A 23473-nucleotide genomic window follows, 5' to 3' on the forward strand; every position below is an offset into this window, starting at 1 on the left:
AGATCACAAGAGGCCATTAAGACGACGCGGAAACAAACACCTCCCTGCTGCAACCTCGTACACATGCTGAGGAGATAAATAAACATGGTGAGTTCGCTAAAGCTAAAGGGTGACGTCGTGATCTGACACAAAACAAAAAAAAACCTTTTTAAACAATTTGAGACAATGCCATGTTTGAGCAAGAACACTGAAGACAGGTGGAAAAGAGCGAGTGTATTATTCCAGACACCAGAGGGTTTTACGTCATAAAGCACTTAAAAAAGTCCGTGCATAGCAGCAGCTCACCTCTTCCAAAATTCAATCAACTGCAGCTCTCTGCTGAGTTTGCAGTCTGTGTTGCTCAGCTTCTATTTGTGGTTTCCTTGCTCCTTTCTCCTTCAATTCAAAATTTCCATAAAATAATTTTAATAAATGTCTATTTGTTTTGCCATCACTGCCAATAAGTTGCTGGCTTCCATCTGTCATTTGATGCATGTTTATACATAGATTTAATATGATGCTTATTTCTGATTTACAGCAATAATGTCAGTAATGTACCATATGTCACAAAACAATATGAATTCAGTGGGTTTTATTCTTGTGTCAGTCAAACATTTGGACACTAAGGTGGACATGTGTCCATCTTTGTGTGGAACTGTACAGAATTTTTATACTTTGCCAGTCAAATTGAGAAGAAATCCTCTATTTTTACTGTCTTTATCTTTCAAAAAGTACTCACTGCATGACAGATGTTTTTCTGAGATTTGGTTTATATCCAGCAGCCGTAAAGTAAGCAGGTTCTCGTCATGAGGATTGTATTTTATGTCAATCAGAGCGTGCACACATGGTTCAAGTGCAGGTTAACCTGTCATGGTCTTTGCTGCCGAGCAAAAACCGGTGGGAAACCTTCTGAGAAACCAATCAAAATTACAACCCAGACTGTGCAGATTGCAGCGGAATATCATAGAGACTAACAATAAGAAGAGGAAATAAAACTAAAACTAATTTGTTCCTGCTGAAACGGGAAAATTACTGCCAGACAGATAAGGCGGCAGCAGCTGAAAGAGCCACAACTTACCAAACTGTGCAGCAGCTTTGGATCCAGCTGAGCACAAGTCATTTTATCAGAGTGGAAGAGGAAAAATACCTTTTAGATCAGGTTGGGGTAAAACTCAAGTGCAAACAGACTATAGTTACATAGTTTCTGCAGAAATCAGCCCAACAAATGTAATACCTTTTAATGCCACGCATTAAAGTGAACGCGTAAATATCACAATTTTTTTTAAATGCCAGTTTAATGCCACTGACAGTGAATGTGTATACATTACACATTTTTTTTCCAGTTTGTTTTGTTTTACAGAAGATTAAGTCACGTGCCTTAGTTTGCAAGCTTCTCTTTTCAATTCCAACTTAATGAAGCGAGCTTCAAAACCAGAAGAGGCGCGGAGCCGAACTCGGCTGCGTTGATGTAGAGCGCAACGCATTAAATGTGACATGTGTCTCCCATGTATGGTTTTTAAAACATGACAAATTAACTCTGTTCAGTGATTCTCTTTGTGGTTAACTAATTTTAAAAACCAAATACAAACACCATTTTGCCTCCATTACTACCTTGCTTTGTGGCAAAAAGATGCATCAAACCCCCTCGCTGCCTCAATCCATTCAGAAATTACACCAAGGCGGCCAGAATGGCTTGAAGTGTTTTGTTAAAGTGCTTATTGACACCCATTGTCCCAAGCAAAGGTGGGACAGCCATGCAACCATGCTTTAACACTTTACCTGGAATTTGCATTTACTCCGTCTGTCTCTGCTCCTGACGTTTTCATGTTTTCCCTCCACGGTGCGATCCTCCGACAAGTCTGCCCCGGCCGACCCAGAAACTACCCCCAAAATGGTTCTGCATGTTACACTAATGTACATTACAGCGATATTTTATAGGCAAAATCCCCTGATGAGCTAGTCCGGCTCCAAAAACCGCTCATCTCATCTTATTTTCTTGAAAACTATTGAAAAAATTTAATACTTTTTAATGCCCCGCAGAAACCCTGAGTTGGAGCACAGTAGTGCCGGTTTGAAATAAAATGTATTTGTAAAATTCTTTACAATGTTATAAGTTCCCTTTGTAGTAGACACGGTTTAACTAAAAATACATTTAATAGACCATTATATTTTACATTTCAGCAATTGCAAGATCTATACTGTTCCACACAAAAACAACTCCTTTGTCCCACAGCTGATTCCTTGAAATCTCACCCTATTGAAGACAGACTTATTGAAACAAGAATGGGCAGATGCGTCCAGATTCCTGCACTGTTCATGTAAACGCTTGTGTACATACAGAATCAGATATTTCTTCAGTAGGTTCAGCATAAAGATATGTTTGAGGATGTAGGTTTAGGAGAGTGGAACAATCAGTCATGTGGTTACGCTGCTGAGTCAGTGCAGTGTTTTATGGGGAACTTTAATTGTAGAAACAGCCCTGCTCACTCAGATGCCTGTACAGTGAACTACTGTTCAGTACCAGATAGGAGACTAAAAGGAAGCGTTATCTTAAAAAACACCTGAAGTATTGCATTCTTGATTTAACAAATTGACTTAAAACCACATGGCTGGAAGAAAAAAAAACACTTCTAACCCAGCAGTCAAGCTTCGTACACAATGACAAACATCAGTGAGACACGGGATGATGAAATACCTGGACCAGTACCTGGATGAAAGCCTCCACTGGGCTGCATGTCTTCACACTCAAACAGATTAATATCAATGCCTCAAAGCTAAAATAAAATTGGACAAATAGCCTGTGATTTTCTATTAAAATTTAAAACTGCCTGTGGCATGTTTGACAAAAGTGGTGCTTTTGTTCGCTTACCGACTCTGCTTGAATGCAAACAGATACGACTACGATAGCTAATCGGACTTTCCAATATTGGATTCCATTGCCAGTCAGTAGATAAGAAATGTTTGTCTCTGAAGACTCAAGAATTTCAATGACAAAATTTGCATAATTACAGAAAATAGCTACAGAATTACTTACATTTTCCATCAGCTTTTGTTCCAATTCTTTTACTCACTTGCTGTTCTTGTTCAGTATTTACCGAGCCGTGAATGACATCAAACAAACATGCTCACAGACACTTTCCACATTTACCAGATCTGCAGTGATACATAATTTAGATTTTTGCAACTCTTTAAAATAGCTTAAACTTGTTACTCATTTGTGTTTAGAAATGAATTTATTCAATGAGAAACATGGAATAAATATTTGTCCTCCATCCTGATGTAGTTTTTTGTCTATAAATACTACTGAAAACCTTACAGTCCTTAGCTGCAAAGGTCTTTTATAAGCTGCATCAAGCCACAATACATAAATGTAATCAAAGGACAATCTTTTTTTTTGTCAGCATGCTTTTACAGAGACTAGAATTTGACCCCTGAAGTTACACCATCTAAAGTTGTGCAAACCCTCCGAGCAGTGAGCAATTAAAGGCACACAGAAGAGAAAGTGAACACAGTCAGAGAGATGGGCAGCTTTACTAACAGCATCTAAAGCAATCGGGAGGCTCACCGTGACAGAGTGGAGCAGGACGGCGCTCGTTATGTCCTGCCCCGATCCACAATTTTCTTGCCGGTCAGGAAAGTGAACCAAAGACCTTCTGGTCTCAAACTGTCTCTCCAATCTCTGAGCAGCCAATGATTCATTTTACATTTTTAAAGGTTAGTAGAATATATAAAAGCATTTGTCAGCTATATTTTGGTGACTTATTGACGGGGAGCAAACAACCGCAATTATGGTGCAAGCTGCATGTAGCTGAAATGTGTCTGGACGCAACACGACTGAAGCTTTCTATCATGTAGGAATCATCCACAGATAATACTAAAGCCGGTAAGGAGAGGAGGAAAAATGGTCAAACAGTAATACTAAATCACACTGAGCAAAAGCAAAGCAACAACACCAAAGATCTGGGAAGAATAGCCCAAAAAGAAAAGATTAGGTTTTAAATTTCTTGTATCCTTTCTGGTTAATGGTTAAAGTCAAACTAATGACTCTATCAATTATGCAGAATCTAAACTAGAGCAAAGCTTATTTTAAAAGATAAAATGTACAAATAGGACTTATATTTGTATGCAAGTTTGGGAGAAAGTCCTGCAAAGGTAACTACTTTTTTTATAGGTTGAACTTTAATAACATTTTTTGAGTTTTCATTCGCTAATTGCAAAAATATTTAATGTATTCAATTATGCATTTTGCTTCAATAAATTCTACAAAAAATAATTTGTACTTAATTAAAAGATCCTGTCAAATTCGTTGTGGACCCCACACTGTGCAGGTCTGATAATTGGTTCACTCAACACCTCTACACTGCAGACTCCAGGAACTTCACGTAATTGTTAACAGAATATTTTTATAGTCCTAACAGAATCTAATATAAATATAGCCAATGTGCTTTAATTATATACACTTACAAGTTCTTTTCGTATCCTCCTGTAATGACCCATAGCCAGGTATTCTTTGTACAAGTGATTTCTGATCTCACTGAGACTTCCTTGTTAAAAAAAAAAAGCTAAAATAAAATAAAAAATCTGTGCAGCAACAAGAACAACCTCCAATGTTTTGAATTAAACCAAATTAGTTTCATAGTGAAAAAACAAATCGGTCACGATTTAGCCTCATTATTTTACAAATACATGAACATTTCTGCAGATCAGCTTTATTTTATGTTAAATTTGGACATTTATTTAAAACTTATTCTGTTGTATTTATGCCTTCAACCCTTTAGCGTCAAAGGAATCCTGTTTCACAGACAAAGCTGTATAAGTGTTTTTAATAACCTGTTTATGTGGATGTATTGATTTTTTTTCCTCTCAGTTTCAGTTTAAACAGAGTTCAATAAACAAATACATAAAAGTAATAAAGCATGTAATATTAAAACGGATACAGCTCAATCTGAAAGGAAGAAATCTTCAACATTTGTCAAGGTCAACTCCAATAACCAGGGAGAAATTGATGCTTACAACTCCTTGCAAAGCAAAAGACACCAATGTTTGATGCCTTCACGTTAAAACAGCTGATGATGCAACTGGAAAAGCAGATCGACTGATGTCCATTTCAAATGTCTTTCACCTTGAAAAGCTGCAATGGAGTATTTTCCATGATAGCTCCTGTAAAAACCTAAACTATATTTCAGCAGGGCAAAATTAAACTCTTGCAATTTGGTCGAAATCACAAAAAACCCAAAGAAATACAATTTTAAGCACAGAAAAAGGGGGAAAAATAATGCAGAAAACAAGCTAAAGCTGATGAAAGCTGCAAATTGAACAAGGAGAACTGTTTTGTGTTCGTATGTAAAGCACAACCCACTGTGTGCACTACACACATCTTAGAAAAGGGAAGTCAATTGAAAGGAGGGGCTGTTCAATCTTTAACTCTTCAGATCTGCTCTTAAAGGTCACCTTATTGTGAACCGTTTTAAGCACATTTTGCTGTATCCTGTGAACCACAACGCCAGCTTTTCTAGACTGTGCATAAATTATTCAACATCTTAGGTAAGCAAGGACTGAAAGCAGGGCTGCAGAAACCCTGTCCTCCAGAAAGTAATAACATTCCTAATCTAGAATTCTTAAGGTTAGTAGGTGCAGCAGAATATAGTTGACTAATAGTTGATTAAAGAAGTGTCAATTTACATTACAAGTAATTATATATATATATATATATATATATATATATATATATATATAAATAAATCTTCCATATTTCACCTACAAAGAAAAGAATCCAGTACACATACCCAGAGGTAGTAGGTGAACTGAAGTGCAAAGATGGCGATGCCCTCATTGTCAAAAGAGCCTGCCACAGAGCGCGAGATGTAGCCCGGGACGATGGCGATGAAGCAGGCTGCCAGCAGCCCTGCACCCTGGTTCCACAGCTCCCGTGTCAGCAGGAAGGTGGAGATGGCAGTCAGTCCACTGAACACCGGCGCCAGGAACACGCACACGTCACGGATGTGGACTGTGATGTGAAGAAGGTTGAGCACATAGTGGATAAGGCCTGCGGTCACCATTAACCCTGGATATACCTGAGGACAGAGAAACAGAAAAAAACAATTCGAGGAAGTTCTCTTTAAATACACCAAACATGTTCTCAGACTCCAGTCAGGCAACGTGTTTCACTTTCTTTATTTTAGATACTCTTCTGTGATTTTGGCAGTGAGCATTTCATTACTGAGCTTAAATGTTCCTCTTCTGAAATTCAAACATTGTCTATTCTTGAGTTAGCGTCTTAAAATATTATCTCCATGACAGTTTTTGCACTGAGGCAGCCACAAAAATTCTTACACTCCCACTTCTGTGTTTTAGTGTTGGGACAGTCTGCTCACTGTGGTAACAGCCAAGTCTGAGGCTAACTGTAATCTTCCACCTGCCTGTATACCTTCCTAGTTTTCTGAAAAATTCATTTGAAGATCAGTTTCTCTGGCAAGCCATGATACAGAGCCTACAGGGCAAAAACTGAGCTAGTCCTGATTTTTACAGCCAATTTTATTAGCACGCTGATGAAATTTGGCTGATTGGAAGCGCACTAATTTTGTAATTTCCACTTAATTGCAAATTGAATTTAAGTGGGGTTTTTTTTTTATAAAGGCAAGAAAATTCTATATAGGCTCGTTTTACCGACCATATCTGAGGCAGACCAGCTAGTCAGAGCAGTACCATCTTCAGATGGCAGAGCAAGATTTTATTCATGCATTCCACATCTGCGCGCCCTGGTACAGGTGACTAAACTCACATCACAAATGTGTTGCACATGAGCAGACATGGAAAGCATAAACAAACATTAACATGTAGAACCACATGGGTGCACCAGGTCCTTTTGTGGATCACTGCATGTAGCCAAGAATTTACAAAGTGTGCAGACCAGGTCACTGACTCTGCACGATCATGTTGAAAACAACTTTAAATAAGCTCCTACGTTTATAAGTTAAAATGTAGAAGAGGCTAAATGAAAACAAAAGCACATTCACAGCAGAGGAAGGCTGGGGACAAAACGGTATATTTAAGTGAAGTACGAGAAATCAGTCAAGAAAACTTCATAAATGAATGTTTGCAACTGTGAATGTGCAGTGCAACAAATACGAGTAACCTCAGACTCCTCTGATGTCACTCAAAAAACACCAGACAAATAATCTAAGGCTCACTTTGTGTTCATTTTTTGTACCCTCTCTGACTTGAAAGAAGGCAACAAGTTGCTTGTATTGGGTGTTTGGTGGTGTTGATGTTTGGTGTTGGCTGCAGCCCATGACAGTTAAAAGTCAGCGACATGTTTTGTATTGGGCAAATGAGGAAATTTAAATTTGACTGACTGCAACTGAATGCATTGCTTTTGTGCCTGAATCACAGATCTGAAATTTTTTTTCCCCCCAGTTTATCAAAATGCCAATTCTACTAGGTCAAACTAACCATCATCTGCATGTCTCTATCTAGACTGTTAAAGAGAAGTGGCTTCAGAAAACATTCAGAGGCCTGACAGGAAACAGGCAGTGGTTACAATGATGAAACCACTTAGAATGAAAAATATGGCAATTTTTCACCCTCAGAGTTGACAGCAGCTAGGCTCTTTACCGTAAATTGACAAAAACTTTGCAAGGCGGAATCGGGAACCGTTTTAGATCACATTGCCAATTCATCAAGCTTAAAGTTACTAACAAACAGCATTCTGTCAGCTTAGTTTTTGCTATTTTCCTTTAAAAAATCCATATAAATTCACAACCAAGTTCAGAACAAACCTTTGCCAAGTGCACAACAACTCGCCAATGTTTAGATTGTTTGCATTTCTGTGTCAGATTTTGTGTACAGTTATACTTCAACACTGGGGTTTTTTCCCCCAGCAGTGGGAACCAGAGACAGCACAGCGCGTGCTCGTGACGTCACGCTGCAGTGGGTCTACAGATCCCTTAATGTGCTGCCTAATCTCTTCTGAATGGCAAATATTGCACTTCTATGGTGTGCCTGAATGAAACCATTAAATATCCTAAACATCTGGATGGCAGAACAACGTTTAAACAAACTGGTGAAGCCATTTACGGTTCACTGCTATGGAAGGGATTTTAAAGGTCACTGATAAAAACTAAACTCTGGTAGAGAACAAAGAGTTATTGGAAAACTACATTTTGACAATCTTTGCATCACAAGACACATTAACAGTAGGTAACAATGAAACTGAATCCAGTCACTTCCAAGTAGATGTGGGCTGGAGTGGGCGATGCTTTTTGCCATCACGCATTTATGGATAAAAACATGTTAGAAACACCTTCTCTTTCTATTTGTTATATAATTCAGTGTCTCGAGTTGCAGAAAAGCTTGCATTTGTGAGTTCTTCTAATTCTCTTAAGACCGAGGGCGGCAAATCAACAAATCTAATATGGTAATTTCCCACACACTCACTAATTAAGAGATGCACAAAATAAACTAGCTTAGCTGCATGTGTTCAAAAAAAAAAAGCAAGCAACAAATTCAACAGAATTTAAGCTCAACCGAGTCAAAGAATTTCAGGCTTGGTAGGGGAGCTCATAACATCGTAGTCACACTGTGCAGCACCGCTGGCTGCTGGGGACACCGATTTAAAACTTTCCCCGAAAGACCATTAATTTTCAGCAATAAATGTTTTTCACTTCAGGATTTAAAAACCACAAATAAGAGGTGGACATAGACCCACAGACTGCCAAGATTCATTGGTGTATATTACTTTCTGAATATGGGCAAAAACATGTCAAGAGCTTCGGCTCATTTAGAAGTGAATGAAAAATAAAATCAGTTTAAACTAAATTCTATCAGGGGCACAACTAAAGGTTGAACCAGCAATTACAGAAACAATTTGAATTTAAAGAGAACCCGTTTCTCATCTTTGTGGAGTCGCTTAAGCCAAGATCTTTCCTGAAGCACAAGGATAACCTGGACAAATAGCGTTTTAATCACTGAATGAAAACAGAATGGTGTTCCTCAACAGAATGTATAATTACAAACACACAGTGCTGAATCGAACCGTGGCCTGTGTAGGTGAGGCCTCGTGCCCCTTGCCTCGTCTAACTATGAGAGGAGATCCAATTAGAGGCTGGTGCTGTAAGCTGCAGCTGTCTGAAGGTTACTTACAACAAGAAAGTGATGCCTAAAGTGTGTTCACTGCAGCCTCGGCCTATAAGACTACTGCTAATAAACTCAGGTCTTCATCTTTATAATTACCCGGTGCCTACAAGACCTAAGCTTCAGCAGGCGATCTAAAGTACTTCAATGAAAATGAACCAAGTCTTGCCTCTTGGCTCTGAGGATTTGGTTCCGTCTAATGGAGCAGAATCCCAGCATTAATCTTGTAATTATTAGACATTTTGAACTCTGTATTAGGGTCCAGGTATGCCATGAGTTATAGGTACAATCAAGACTGTTACATTTTCTGATGAGGTTTGACTTGAGAAAATCTCTGTGCATAATTTATAAACACCTTTTTATAAATGGATAGGAAAGAACCACAGCGTTCTCATTACAAAAACATTAAAAACTGACAAAAGCCGTTACCAAATACGAACTTTAATTGTCTCATGGAGACAAAGAGTGGGTTATCAGCTTGACAGCCCACTGTTGTTGTGGACTGACACATTAAAGAGGCTTTCTTTTTGTATTTGCAGCTCAGAAAGAAAGAACAACTGACAGTCGTCCTCTGGGGAGAGAGGGGCGGGCGAAAGAGAGAAGGGAATAAAATGAAGGGGGCAACTGGACTGGTCTTAGCAGAGAGGCACTCAACTGTCACATTAACGGATATCAAATCATCTATCTTCCAAATGGTGCAAGCTATCTGAGTGCTTAGAGACTTAATGTTTTCATACACAATTAATGAGCGCTGTCAAGATCATCCGTCTGACTTTGAATTAAAAATGGGAGTAAGGTAAGAATAAGGTTTGGACAAACACCCCCTCCCAAAAAAAACCCAAACACTGTTTGACAGTCGAACTTTCTCCAAAAGTTTTTTTTAACAGATGCCATCAACTGCATTGTGGGTAGACTGCCCCAAGCTGAGACAGACTTGTTCACATCCATCCGTGTTTTAAAAGCAGTGGCCTAATGCAAATAAGAGCTCTCAGACAATCATTTTATGACTTTAAAAGCAGAGTGGGAGGTGAACGTCTGTGATGCCGGCCTGTGTTCAAAAAGCATCAAACTCTGTCATGCAAACACGTTGGATTTTCACAATTAGCCTACACAGTAATGAGTGAGCAGCTTTCTGCAGCTCCAGGAACTGTCAACATGAGGCTCCTGATCAAGGCCACAGACTATTGTGACTGATGCATATTCTGTTATTTGAGTCACTTTTGATCAAACGCTCTCTGGCTCTCGCTTGTCAAGTGTGAAGATTTTCTGGCTCATCTTATGGACTTATTAGCTCCTATCTTTTGTTGGACTTTGACAGAGTTGACTTTTAACTCTGAAAAAATAACGTTAAGTGAAAGATTGACTCATTTTGACATAACTGGCACTAAAAGAAGACGACTTCATAGGGCAGGTTAAGAAAAATAAATTAATCCATTTATTTCTGCAGCTCAGGCGGAATGCCAGTGTGACTGGTGACAAACCATGTTTTTGATAACCTGTGAACTATTATTTATTTCAAGGCTATTAAATTTTAAGCATACTGCAGACAGACTAAAGAAAAGACTTGAGCAAAGTGCGACAACTCAAACCTAATAAGACTTAACCATTCGGAGGGAAAAAGAATATATTTTTTAACCTGTTATTGTTCTAACTCAACTTCACTGTGGCTCTGTTAGATCTCCTTCATTCATTTTGCATAGATTTGCATGTTGTAGGAAGGAATTTGCATTCAGTACGACCAAGAGAATGACCCTCCCACCTGCTTTAAAAATGTCTAGGCTTTATAAGGCAAAACGCCACGGGCCATCTGCCATTGCACTTCTGCCAAGTCAACTGGGAGTTTCAGCAGACATTTTTATATTCTATTTTATTCTTACTTTTTGGAGACAACCACACTCGCACTGGATGTCTTCGAACTGAATTTTTTAATGAATGAATAAATTCATTCAAAAACTGGAATAAGTTGGAGCCTACTTTTATCTGCAAATTAATAAATATGAACTTGAATCTTGTGAGTGTTAAAGCAAAGACAGCAGAAAGGAGATTGAATTAAAATCTTAATTTTTATGGCAAGAACATTGGGGCACGTCAGTATTGAACACACACAAACCTTCATGCTCAATTTATCAATTAGTCAAGTTTGATGCCAGAAATAAGACCCAATGCAAGTCTTTAGGTCATTTTCAGGACAGCAAACCCGTTCTGTAAAAATCTCATTTAACAATGTTTGTGTTTGTTTGACTGGGACAGACATTAGGTTTCATGGTGGGATTGATTTTTTAGGAACAAGCTTCACTCCCCAGCTCTGAAGAAAATGCATGCTCCTGTACATTTTCTGCTTGCATATTGACTAAACTTGAGGGTAGCCTGCTGAGGACATTTACACATTTCAAGTAATGTTCAAGAGGAAAATTAAATTACTTTTAAAGCTGAACTGTGCAAAGATCAGCATGGCTCACTGTAATCTGCTTCAAACGATTAACATGCGAATTAGTCTGCAGTTCTTTCCCCACTTATAAATTAGAGAAATGTTCATACATGTGTGCAGAGCAAAGATCAGCACTGCTTATTTGTATGCAGAAAACAATCCGCCGTGTGGCCCAGGAGTTTTGCAAATGTCATGAAAATTAACTTAAGACGAAGCATCTTCCAATTCCGATTACCTGTCTAATCAGGAGTTTCAGCTTCTGCCTTGTGGGAACAAAGCTTAAACCAAGTATCCATGTACTATGACAGAATCAGTAAACCCTTAATTAGCTAGGCTTTGCATTTGCAATTACTTGTAGCTGATTATAAATGATTTTGAGGAATGAACATTGATAAATGGGTTTTGGATTCCAATTCTTTAGGCTTCGTGCACAGTGTTCAAATCTTTAGGCAAATGTCAGTATGCAGCATAGCTTCAGCTCCTGCCTTACATCATCTGCTTGTTGTAAAATAATAACACCAACTCAGCACACTATTATATGTCCCACTGCATCTCCCTTTGTGAGGAGGAAAATCTATGAGATGGAACAATTAGTTTAGACTACAAACAACAGGAAATCAGTTATAGTCAGATTATAAGTATGACGGTTTAGCGTCTTAACTGGACTCTGCTGAAAAACATGCTGGGAGACATTTTCATTTATCTGGTGCTGAGGACCTGGATTATAAAGTCCTGTTGCATCATTAAGTAGCACAATTACAGCAGAGTTTACCCCCGTGAGTCAATGAATTGCGTTTGTGAGAAAGTAAAACAGGTGGGGTTGTTATGCAGAGAAAACAATGGATCGGCTAAAAGGCATTTAACTCTGATGGGCCTCGTAGGTCACAGGTTTGCAGGGCTGTTAGAAGAAACGCACAGAAGATGAAAAGCAGCAAAATGGTAGAGTGTGTGGAACTGGCACATCACCACAGTGACTTGTTGGTAAGTGGGGACGCCGTGGCAGCAGAGAGGAATCTGTCACGTTAACAGTTCACTGCTGCTGGATTGTGACTTAAATCTATGATGCCTGGAAGTGGCTTACGGACTCTTTGGTACCCATGAACTGTATCGCTTGCACCCAGAGAACCACTGAAACACTTTCCCATGGTACACAAAGGGGTTTTCCTGAATACCCCATGGAAACATTCATGCAACCATTTTTATACTTTTATGTCAGTAAGCTCACATTTGCTTTCATGTCAGTTTTATACTGACGGAGCTGAGTGGACGGGCTGCAACCAGAGTGGTGTTTGGGTCACTTGATTTTTATCGGTTACAGTTTTGTGCAAAACTTCTGAATCACCACTCATTTATGTTCTGCTTTCAAGAGGCCAAACTTTCTTGTAATCCCCTTAAAATGTAATTGAACTATAGTTCTCCAGGCTTTCTGAAGGGTTTTATCGTTTCTCTTCGGACTTTCAGTCCAGTTGCACAAAGTTATTTAAGTGTCTTTTTACTAGCAGCCTGTCACAAAAACTATTTACGGCTCACATTTTTTGTGGACTAAGAAAAAAAAAAAAGAGAAAAAAGGGGGAGGTTGACACAGTTTGACACATATGCAAGATGATTCTAAAATAAAAAAAGATTTGCCAAAAACTTGGCATTTATACTCTCAATACGCTGTGCAGTGTCCCTTCAAATTGTGTTAGCTTTTTAAAAAAATATATAAATTCAACTGAAGAAACCAGAACAATATCTGTCCTTGCCATGGGCTGCTAGTAACAATAACCAGATACAATTTAAAACTGAATTTTTGTTGAAGCCTTATTTGTGACAATTTTGAAATGTTTAATGACTGGAAAACTTGACTCTTTATAAGCAAAATAATAAGAAATGGGGTGTCTTAAGAATTTAGCATGAGCGAGTGAGCGATCCAGGGATTTCTGAACATTTCCACCATCTGACGCCTGAGAAGATTCCTGGCATAAGCTGCTGTCGTTGGCTCGTAACACACAGCTAAATTAAGATGTCTCAACTAATAATAGCAGTTAATAACACCAAACAACTCCTAATGATACTGGAATTTATCAGTACCTTTTATACTTTTAAAGAAAACATACTTTTCACCCCTTCATGTCTACATGCAGCTTTTGAAAGTAATTCTGTTCTCCCAAACTAAATGATGGTCTGCCAACCTCAAGTTGGATTTATCAGCTTAACAGCAAAACAACTATACGCCTAAAATGTTACTTAAAATTCAACAAACTCGTGGTTGGAAATGTTATGCTTATCAGTACTTGGAAGAGGTCCGACCTCTTCTTTTCTAGCATCGAGCAAAGAACTATTTAAATCACGGGCTGAGAAAACAAATACTTGGTGGCTAACCTTTAAGAAAAGCCAGCCTAACGGCCAGCTTGCTTAATTCTAGGCAGAATATGAAACAATGTGAACACAAAGTTGAGGCAGAAGTTTTATGTTATTTTTCTAATTCCTTTCTTTGTATTGCCAGTTTCTGTTTATGAGTGTAGCCCGAAGAGTTGCATAAACCAAAATTTACAACTACATTTATGAGGAGAAATATCCCTTAGTTTAGGCCAAAGTGTTAATTACAACAGGCTTAAACATGCAAAAGTAGTATTAACCTTTTACTATTTTGTGACAAAGACTAATTGCATTAAGCAAATGGCCAATAAAAGAAAACATTAAAAATTTTCACCATCATCAGTGACATTACTAAAACTTTTCAACAGTAGGTGAGGTTTATAATACCAGGTTAGGTGGTCAGAAACCTCCAGTTTTCTTTTTTTCAGACTGAGTACAATCCCCTGGCTTGAAAACATCACTTAGATCACATTTCTCTCATAGGTTCTTTCCATAAATAGTTAATCATTTATGTATTCACATGTGTGTGCATATTTTCTATTCATTTTAATAGCATAACACTTTTATGGATAATGTGTGTTGTTCACGTTTACTTTGTACTTCCCTAATGCTGCTCTGAATGTAAGAACCAGTTAAGGGTAACAATACGAGCAGTCGGACTGGTTAGTCTCAAGGAGAAACTTACTGTTCCACCAACAATCCTGCCCAACGGGTACCAGGCCCTTTCATCAAACCAGCTGAGGAACTCATAGAAGCCATTGGTGGTGAGATGGTGCGTGGATCTGTAGTTGAACCTAAAATGAAAGAAGAAAAAGAATGGCTGAGAATTAGACATTATAAAATCCAGTGTATAAAAAAAAAGAACAGATTTCAGTAACACACCAAGGTTTGGTTTGCTGGAGAGGCCTTGAATTGTTGGGAGAGAGAAAAGAAAGCTCCCTGTTGACAATGTGAGTCTTTGTGGCAAAGCTAACAACCTCTAAGGTCAGTCCTCAGTTACAAAAAAACAGCCAGATGAAAGTGTTTCCTTCATACTGTGACATTCCATAAAAACAAAGCCCGCTTAGTGTAGAGATCCTCTCCCTCTTCCCAAACCACTGGTGACAGACAGAAAACAGATCTAGTGTTTGAAAAGAGAAATAACCAAAACTATGGAAAAATCACTTCCAACAGGCTCCAAATCAAACTGTAACCATGTTCAACGAAGGAAGCTGGAACGATGTCAAACAGCAGCCAGAAAAAGCTGATACTGTAGGAAGAAAAAAAAAGAAACTGTTGCTGAGGAGAACAAATTCTCAGAGGCGGCTTCTTCGCCACACAGCTAATTAATGTAGGATGCATTATGGTACGATCTGAGGCTCAAATGCCTGACACAAAAATAATCCATGTATAGAGACGCGAACGCACGCAGGGAAGTTAGCTAAGGGGCAATTACCTGGGAGATGTATACCAGAGAGAACATGATAACCTCATCTGTGACTAATAAGCTGTTATACATCAGAGAAAGTCTTTGATTCATATATTATCAAGTAGGGCAACAAATACAAATTCCACTGCAGCAACCTGAAGCACTTCATATTTAGATTTTCAGTGTCAGAGAGAGGAAGACCTGTAACCTGATGTTTTCCTGTTTCATATGAACACAAGCTACACTAAAGTTATTTCAAATAAAACCTAGAAAACATTTGTATTTTTTATTTTTTTAGTAATAAATCCAGACAAAAAGAGTTGGCATATCAGAACGTTTACAAAAACAAAACAATTGGCCACAACTATTACAGCTGGTACATCTGTTGCACTTTTTTTCCTGTCAACATCTTGTAAAATACAAGTAAATTTTTGTTAGTTTTTCATTTATGCATTTAAGCTCTTAAGTACAAACTTTAGATTTTTTTTTTTTTCAAATTAAAATTGAATCCTGATGACACATTTGAAGGTTCATCTGACCAAATATATAAATTTGGTGATTTTTAAAATATTCTTAGTAAAAATTCTAAGACTTCTAAGCAAAGTGATCAAAAGTTATAAGTGGAATATTTTTTTTTTATACCTTGAGGAACAAAGAAAAAATAACAAGACTAGTGCCTCCTAAAGTGATCTTGAAAAGCTATTAAGAAGCTAGAGAGCACCTCTCCTTTGGGCTCCTCAGGCAATCACATTTCTCAACAACCTGACGTCTGAGTCTGGGCACAGAACGGACAAGGACGAACAATTCCTCCAACAGGAACATGTGTCGCTCTAAATAAAAAAAATGACATTGTGTTTGCATCTCAGAGTTTTGACATGAAAAAGTCCTACTAATTAAGCCTTATGCATCAAAACGTGGCTCATTTATCAAAAAGGTTTACACAACAATGTGGAAGTAAGGAGTTCAGACAAAAATAACTGATTTGGTTTGTGTTTTTGTCTCCAAGATGAAGCAAGTATTCATCAATCGAATCAACACCTGTGTCACCTGTGTTCTCAAAAATTAAATTTAATTTTAATCTAAAATAATGTAATTTAGGGTTCAATACAAGTTGTACAAGCCAGTACTAGCACATGGTAACCTCTGATACAAAGAGGCTGTCCCAGTGAGGATTTACATAAAGATACCCAACGCTCCCACTGGATGCTCCATCAATCACTGAGCCGGAGATTCTGTGGACACTGACCAAGTAAGAATTAAAAAAAATGAATTCAAGGTTAGAAAATCCAATACAACTTTTCAAATTTACAATATTTAATTCCCTAAATTAATTAATTATTAGGATTTGGTGTGCTTCCTGTCCAAGCTTTTAAAAGGCTGATTATGATCCTTCGTATTCATAGAGGTCACAACCAACCTCCATGCTAAAACTGAGAAGAAAAAGGCAGTGCAAGAAACTATTTGCAGCATAAAATATATGGTTTCTGATAAGTCTGGTTGTATAATATTCACGCCTGCTTTTGCAACTTTGCAGGAAAGCTGCAAAATAGATGCCTGTTTCTTTAAGATCTGAAGCATACAGGGAAAAATCTACAATGATATGTATGAAAAATACAGTCAGCCAGGTGTGAGAGTTCTTCCACAGAGACACTGAATGTAGATGGAACTGGTCAGGCAGTTCAGCCTCATTGTTCTGCAGCTGTCAAATCAGCGAGGCAAAGACCAAGCAAATTCAAAGAAAGCATTCTCAAAGACAACTCTGCACCCTGCCAAGTCAAATCCACAAAACCCATTTTCCATTGATCTCATGGACAGCTAAACTGAGTGCTTCATTCCTGCCCTTGTCACTTTGATGGGGGAGATAATGTAGCTCTGCCAGCCGCATTAGCAATTTAATGCATAGCTGCCTGTATAGTTTCAGGCCACAAAGCCTGTGATGACGAGCGATGCCACTGCAGCCTCTCTTTGCACCAGCAATTTAGCTCTAAGACAAGCAACACAAACCTAACGACACACCTCTGGATTGACATCTTATGAGATAAGGAAGGGAAAATGTAGCCTCTGTCAACTTCTTAAATATATGAAAATCAGGAGTGGCTTAGCTTTAGATCACTCATGAAGCCCTGCAGGCATTATAATTTACTCTAATCACGGCCTGCTTCAATGATTACTAGTTTCCTATTCAAACATCATCATCAGCATGACTAAGTGAGCTTCAGTGCTTTTTATAAAAAAGGTACTTTCTGAATGGCTCAGTATTAACAACATAGCCAGGAATTTGTTTTTTCCTCTCATTGGTCCATGTTTGGGTCTGCATTGAGGCTGCACAGTATATTGATAGTTTATTATCGCAATATTAATCTGTGCAGTATCAATACCACCAAGGACTGCTTGGGTGCAAGAAAATGTAGACTAATATAGTAACAGCCTTTGCAAGGGAGATTCAAAAATGTCTCGAAACATTTGCGAGGGTGCTGAATTTCTTTGCATGAGCCACGGTGGCCGGCGGCCACGTTAAAGCTGTCGCCCCGCAGCATTGTCGTTTGTCTCCATGTGGTCCTGTGATGGACTTGTGACATGTCCAGGGTGTTCCCCGCCAGTGACTGCTGGAGATGGGCACCAGCTCTACACACCTGAGAATGATCCCCGTTTACCCAGACATTTATTAGATGAATAGCATCTTGAAGCTTTAAGCAACCTCATAACAGCGTTTGTTTTTAGTAGTGTGATAACGGGATTTTATTTAACTTTTATTGGCCTTCCAATAGAACGCTTTAGTTGTTTAATCTCTGGAATGCGGGATATTTTTCAGCTATAGTCTTTTCAATTGACCCAACGTAACACGTCGATGTGCCGGAAGGGTCAAAATTATTGACTGAGTGAGCAATCGTAAAAAAAACTTTGGAAAGTAATGAGTGTCCAACATGTCTGCCATTATTTGTAAAGAGAAGGTGTCCTGGTATTTCTGGCTTTATTAAATACAGATTTTAGTTCGAAACCACTGCAGTGACTAAAGTTTGGTACTGTGAAAAGGTTATTGTGAGTCCTCAAATGGCTAATCATGATTTTATGGATGAGGATTCACAGATTCAAATTAATGTGGGAAAAGGGTCAGGACCTGACATTTTGTTGCTAAAAGATGATGTTTCAAATGAGAAGAGAAAAATACTTTTTTTTTTTTTCCTCTTAGTGAGGGTCCTCAAAATTAAATTCAAATGATGTTCTTTGCTCAGAGTAACTGCATTCTGTGGATGTGGGACTGTAACGAGGTTCAATCTGAAAATAAGTGTTCTCTATACAAAGAATATCTGAGTAAAAAAAAAAAACAAATGTCAGAAAAGGTAATCACCAAATATTAGGCTAACTGTTCTGCAAAACAATCAAAAGGCAAAACTACAACTGCCCAAGTTCAGTGGGTGCGTGTGTTTTTAAATAATGCAGATAATTATTTTTTAAAAGAATGTAGAGAATAGACTAATTTATTAAACAGTGGAACTCCAGGAAATACAATTCTACCCTAATGCTATAAAAAAAAAGAGGGCTGCAAAAGTAGGCATAAAATGTGGACAGAAAAATATGTAACCATCTGCTCCGAAAGGAACAGGTTATTCACCATGGGTATTATATTCTGAACAAGAAAAAAAATATATAAACAACCGTAGGAAGCTTTGGCAATCATGGGGATTTAAAAAGCTTATGTAAAATGTATCTTTAAATATTAATAAATCAGTCTAAAATCACAGATTTGGTGGATGAACAAGCCGATAAACACATCCAGTTTTGTTTTTTGTAGCTTGTTGAGATGAATCATATTATGAGCATAAAAATGAGCCAAACTACTGAATTTTATCACCTAGCAATTCTTATTCTCAAGACAACTTCATATAGAATAGCATATGGATATACCTTTAAGACTTGTTGCCATGCTTCAGGTAAAAGTGAGACACCATATCAGACAGGGAAGAGCTTTAAAAGAGCGTTGTTTATTTCCGCCAATACCTCAGCACACTGAAAAACAAGATGGAAATTCCTACATACATCTCTTTGGTCTATAAGAAAAAACAAGATGGTTGAAGAGAGTTACTCAGTTCTGAAACGGAGCAGACTCAAAGACTTTTTAGACGGTATAGGTGGTGGTTTGTGTTTGCATCGATGTTCTGTCTCTTTCAGTAGCAACAAAGGAGTAGTGACACTTGTGGTTTAAGATGTATTCCGTCTTGAGATGTTTCTGTAGAAACTACTTAGTTGAGGTTATCTGAAGGCACACTGATGAGCTGCAGAAGTCTCAAACCAGATTTAGAAGGCAGAGAACCTGCTGTCGGCAACTGCATGTTTTATATACAGACAGTATGAATCCATTTCTCCAAAGCTTTTGCTCACACCTATGCACAGCTTAGAAGTACCTGTCACCACAGAATGAACTTTAATATCTTATGAGTCCATCACTCTAAATTAAGCTACGTCCTTAGTTTAGTGTTGTGCATTAATGGGTTCAAATTAAGCTTTCATGAGCAGCGATCATATTTTTTCATACATCTTTAACGACAACGGCTGTTTTTAACTGAAGAATGTAAAGCAAGTGCAGCTCATCCTGACAACGGGAATATTTTTTGAGAGTAAACAACTTCAATAAAGTTGAGCACTGCAGAGCGTGCTGCTCGGTGAGAGCTAGCAGGGCAACTTGAGCAGGAGGGAACCCAGTATCGACTAAAGACGGTTCCTTCCCCCCTCTTGCTTTAAATTTACCCATCAAAATTGAAAGCTTAAACCAATTTGTGCAGAACACCTGCAAGGATTTGCATGTTGTGCAAGAATCTGTATGCATTCCACAGAAACATGGTCGAGCTACAGGATGCATGCAGATCACAGCACAGTGTGGGTACGCGAGAATCTACCTGCGATCGGCGCTAAACTTCACCAAAAACCACGGCTGATTTCGCAAGAGGAAAGTAACAAGTTGGTTTAGTCACTCAATAAGTTGTTCTTCATCATTTCTACATTTACTGTAACTTTCAAGTGATTATTAAGTGATAATTTAAAACTAGAAACTAGATGTGCTCGTTTTGAAATCTTAAAAATCCCATAATTGCTTTAACTTTTTAAAGTTTTTGCCAAATTAAAGATATTTTCAAGCTCTATCCAAGGGTGCCAAATTTATCCAGTCTGTTCAAACTTTATTTATTTTTTGTCACATACCTAGATTAAGATTAATTTAAATTGAGAGTTGACAGCTGTAAGCATTTTGGTCAAATTTTGAAAATAACATTATCTTTAATGTCATGTGATACTGTGAGAAGTCACGCTGAGAGTATGAGTCAGCTACTGCCACACTAAATTTAAGCTCAATATCTGTAAAATTGACTGAGTTATAGCCAATTTTGCCTTCTTAGCTTATTTATTTTTTAAACCTATTCTTAAAAGAGGCAGATTAAGTGTTAACCATTTAACTGTATTATAGATAAAATGGGCAAAATATGAATAAACGGTGAAAATGCAGCACAGAATCACATTTAAACTAAGAGAAATGAATATCCAGGACTTACCACAAATGCAGTGACTTTTTTATTTATACAGGTGCCAAACTGTCCAAGTGTTTCCCTGCTTCAACACACCTGATTCAAATGATTTAATTACCTCCTCAGCAGGTCATCCAGCTCTGCAAAGGCTTGTTAACGATGTTTATTTAAACCAGGAAACATCCAAAACAAGCACGGCACCTTCGACTTGTACCAAAATTAATTCACCGCATCCATCTCTTATCATTCTTTAAAGTACAGGGTTCGAGTTAATCTGCCTTTAAACTCGTTCAAAATTTTAAGCTAAGCAAATAGCAGTGAAGTGACGGGCTGTGCTGAATTTTGTTATTCAGTCTCTCCTGCAGACCCATATTTGGAGTTGTACACTCAAAAAGCCTCCAGCAGCAGTCGCATGTTTAAAATCTGCAGTGAGTCAGCAAACAAGTTCACCCTGAAATGCTGATAATGTAATAAGCACACGAGGATCTGGGTCATCTTATCTATAATATAAAAAATCCCCAATTTTTATCTGCTGTCTGCAGACTAGACACAGAAACGAACACAAATCATGACTCTTGTATGTTAACTAAAATAACGGTTCGCCACTCGTCGTTCCAGTTTAAAAAAAGGAAACAAAAAGTGACAAAGCAAGCTTTAAAGTCCATTTCTACAGTGGCTGTTCACAGCTTGTGGTTACAGCTTGAAATAAATGTGCACAAGAACCTCACGGAGAATATAGACAGAATTTAATTTGCAGGAACATGTAAAAAGTTTAGAGGGCCGTGGAAGTCTATTAGGAAATTTAAAAAGGTGGGTTAGGTACACCGAATCATTTCACACTCCACAGCATCCTGGATTTTGATCTACAACGAAATATTGGATCTGAGCAGAGAAATGTTTCATTAAAATGCAGTTTCCTGCTGTGTTGTAATAATAAAGAATTTACCTGGTCAATTGATGCCATTGAGGACAAATCAGACAATCTCAAAGCCATCTGTATGTTTTGCACGAACAAGTTTGCAAACCTGCCCGAGACGACCCACCAACACTGCCTCCATTGTGCTCCAATCATTGTCAACAGACAATACATTATGAACAAAGTCTCAGTAAAAAGCAAAAGTTATACACAAGAAAAGTAGGCCAGTCTAGATCAAGTGTCACCTAATGCAGTTTGACTTCAGGGACATTTTATTTATTAGGTGTAATATTTCAACATCTCATTGTTAGCCTGGCATCAAATCTAGTGCAGACATAAACAAAGTTTTAATGCTCATATGTTGTTGTTTTTTTTACCTCTGATGTAAATGTTTTCATATAAACACTTTCAGACTGCAGCCTGAAAATGTCACTTCTTCACTGAAATTACACAAAAGTGCATTTCATTTACTATACAGTAAATTATATATAATTTCCAGCTCCTCTGTAGAACAAAGAAGTGAAAGGAGACATTTTTGCTTAGTTTTTCATTCATTTTTTTTTTTAATTCTCTGGTGTATTTTGTCTGTTGTTGCAAAAAACAACTCCCCGGCAGGGATTAATAAAGTAGATTGATTAAAATATAACATGACTGTTCTATCTATCCATTCACTGGTTGCAAGAGCTTAACTTTATTTGCACTGTAATGTAAAAAACAAAAAAAACAAAAACACCAATAAGGGTTTAGTCACAGGATGGTCGTTTGGGATTCTGCACTCGCAAAACTGTTCAAGGAATAAAACACAAAAACATGCCAAGCATACAATTAAACGGAGGCTAGGTGAATACTGATCAGATCCTGCAGCAGAAAGATAGCAGGTATGGGTCTACCTCTACAGCTCTACAGACAACAGGGAAAAAAAATAAACTGGGGGTGGATAACAGAATAGCGTCTACTTAAAATGGTTTGACTGAATGTGCCAAAGACTCTGTTTATAGTTATTGTGAAAGCCTGAAGACATGAACCTTAATCTGTCAGACTGTGCAAACTAGTTAAGCTTCTCCTGAAGTGAGCAGCATCACTGATTTCCCTACAGCTCGGCTCTCCATCTCCTCAAAGCATCCCTGAGTGGACACGCACAACAAGAAATGGGACAAAGCTTTGGGTGTGTAAACAACATATTTGCACATGGTTAACCCACAGGGACTGCCCAGAAATAAATTATTTACGCCAATTAACTCTTACTGAACGTAGCTGGTTAATTTAGGAAATTCTTCTCTGGTAAAAGAACAATTAATTAAGAAGGATTCCAGGAGTGATGTCCAATTCCATCAACTTACAAGCAACATTTAAAATGCTTTAGAGAGCATTTTCTTTCATGTGAATTTGCATTATTATGCTGCATCGCTCTAAAAACATGACAGCTGTTTAACTACTGACAATCTTATCACATTATTTTAAACAAAAACAGATTTCTGAGATATAACCATCTTGAGCTAAATGACCTAATTAGGCCCGAGCAGTGACAGCGCTGCGAAGGCCTATTGTATTTCGTGGAATTCTTATTATTCCTTTCCGCCCGAAATCGCAAATTTGGAGGCCTTAGCATATTCAAAAACTCACCAAACTTCACCGAAAGCTATCCCCCGTGTGAAATCGCGTGATTTTAATGGAATCGAAAGTGGGCGTGGCCAAACTGCTCCACAGCGCCCCCTAACATGAGATAGGACGAA

General features: G+C 38.0%; 1 protein-coding gene across 2 annotated transcripts in view; it reads right to left on the reverse strand.

The window, feature by feature from the left end:
• Positions 1 to 23473, reverse strand: part of LOC108240668 (dolichyl-diphosphooligosaccharide--protein glycosyltransferase subunit STT3B) — an 85311-nt gene that overhangs the window by 33695 nt on the left and 28143 nt on the right. For both annotated transcript variants that reach the window (XM_025006887.2, XM_017424321.3), the window contains exons 2-3: positions 14586 to 14694; positions 5766 to 6053 (exon numbers count right to left, since the gene is read on the reverse strand). In XM_025006887.2, the coding sequence (XP_024862655.1) occupies positions 5766 to 6038 (273 nt within the window). In that variant the 5' untranslated portion in view covers positions 6039 to 6053; positions 14586 to 14694. The remainder of the gene's footprint in view (positions 1 to 5765; positions 6054 to 14585; positions 14695 to 23473) is intronic.

This window comes from Kryptolebias marmoratus, linkage group LG5, assembly GCF_001649575.2.
Source record: "Kryptolebias marmoratus isolate JLee-2015 linkage group LG5, ASM164957v2, whole genome shotgun sequence".
Classification (NCBI taxonomy): Eukaryota; Metazoa; Chordata; class Actinopteri; order Cyprinodontiformes; family Rivulidae; genus Kryptolebias; species Kryptolebias marmoratus.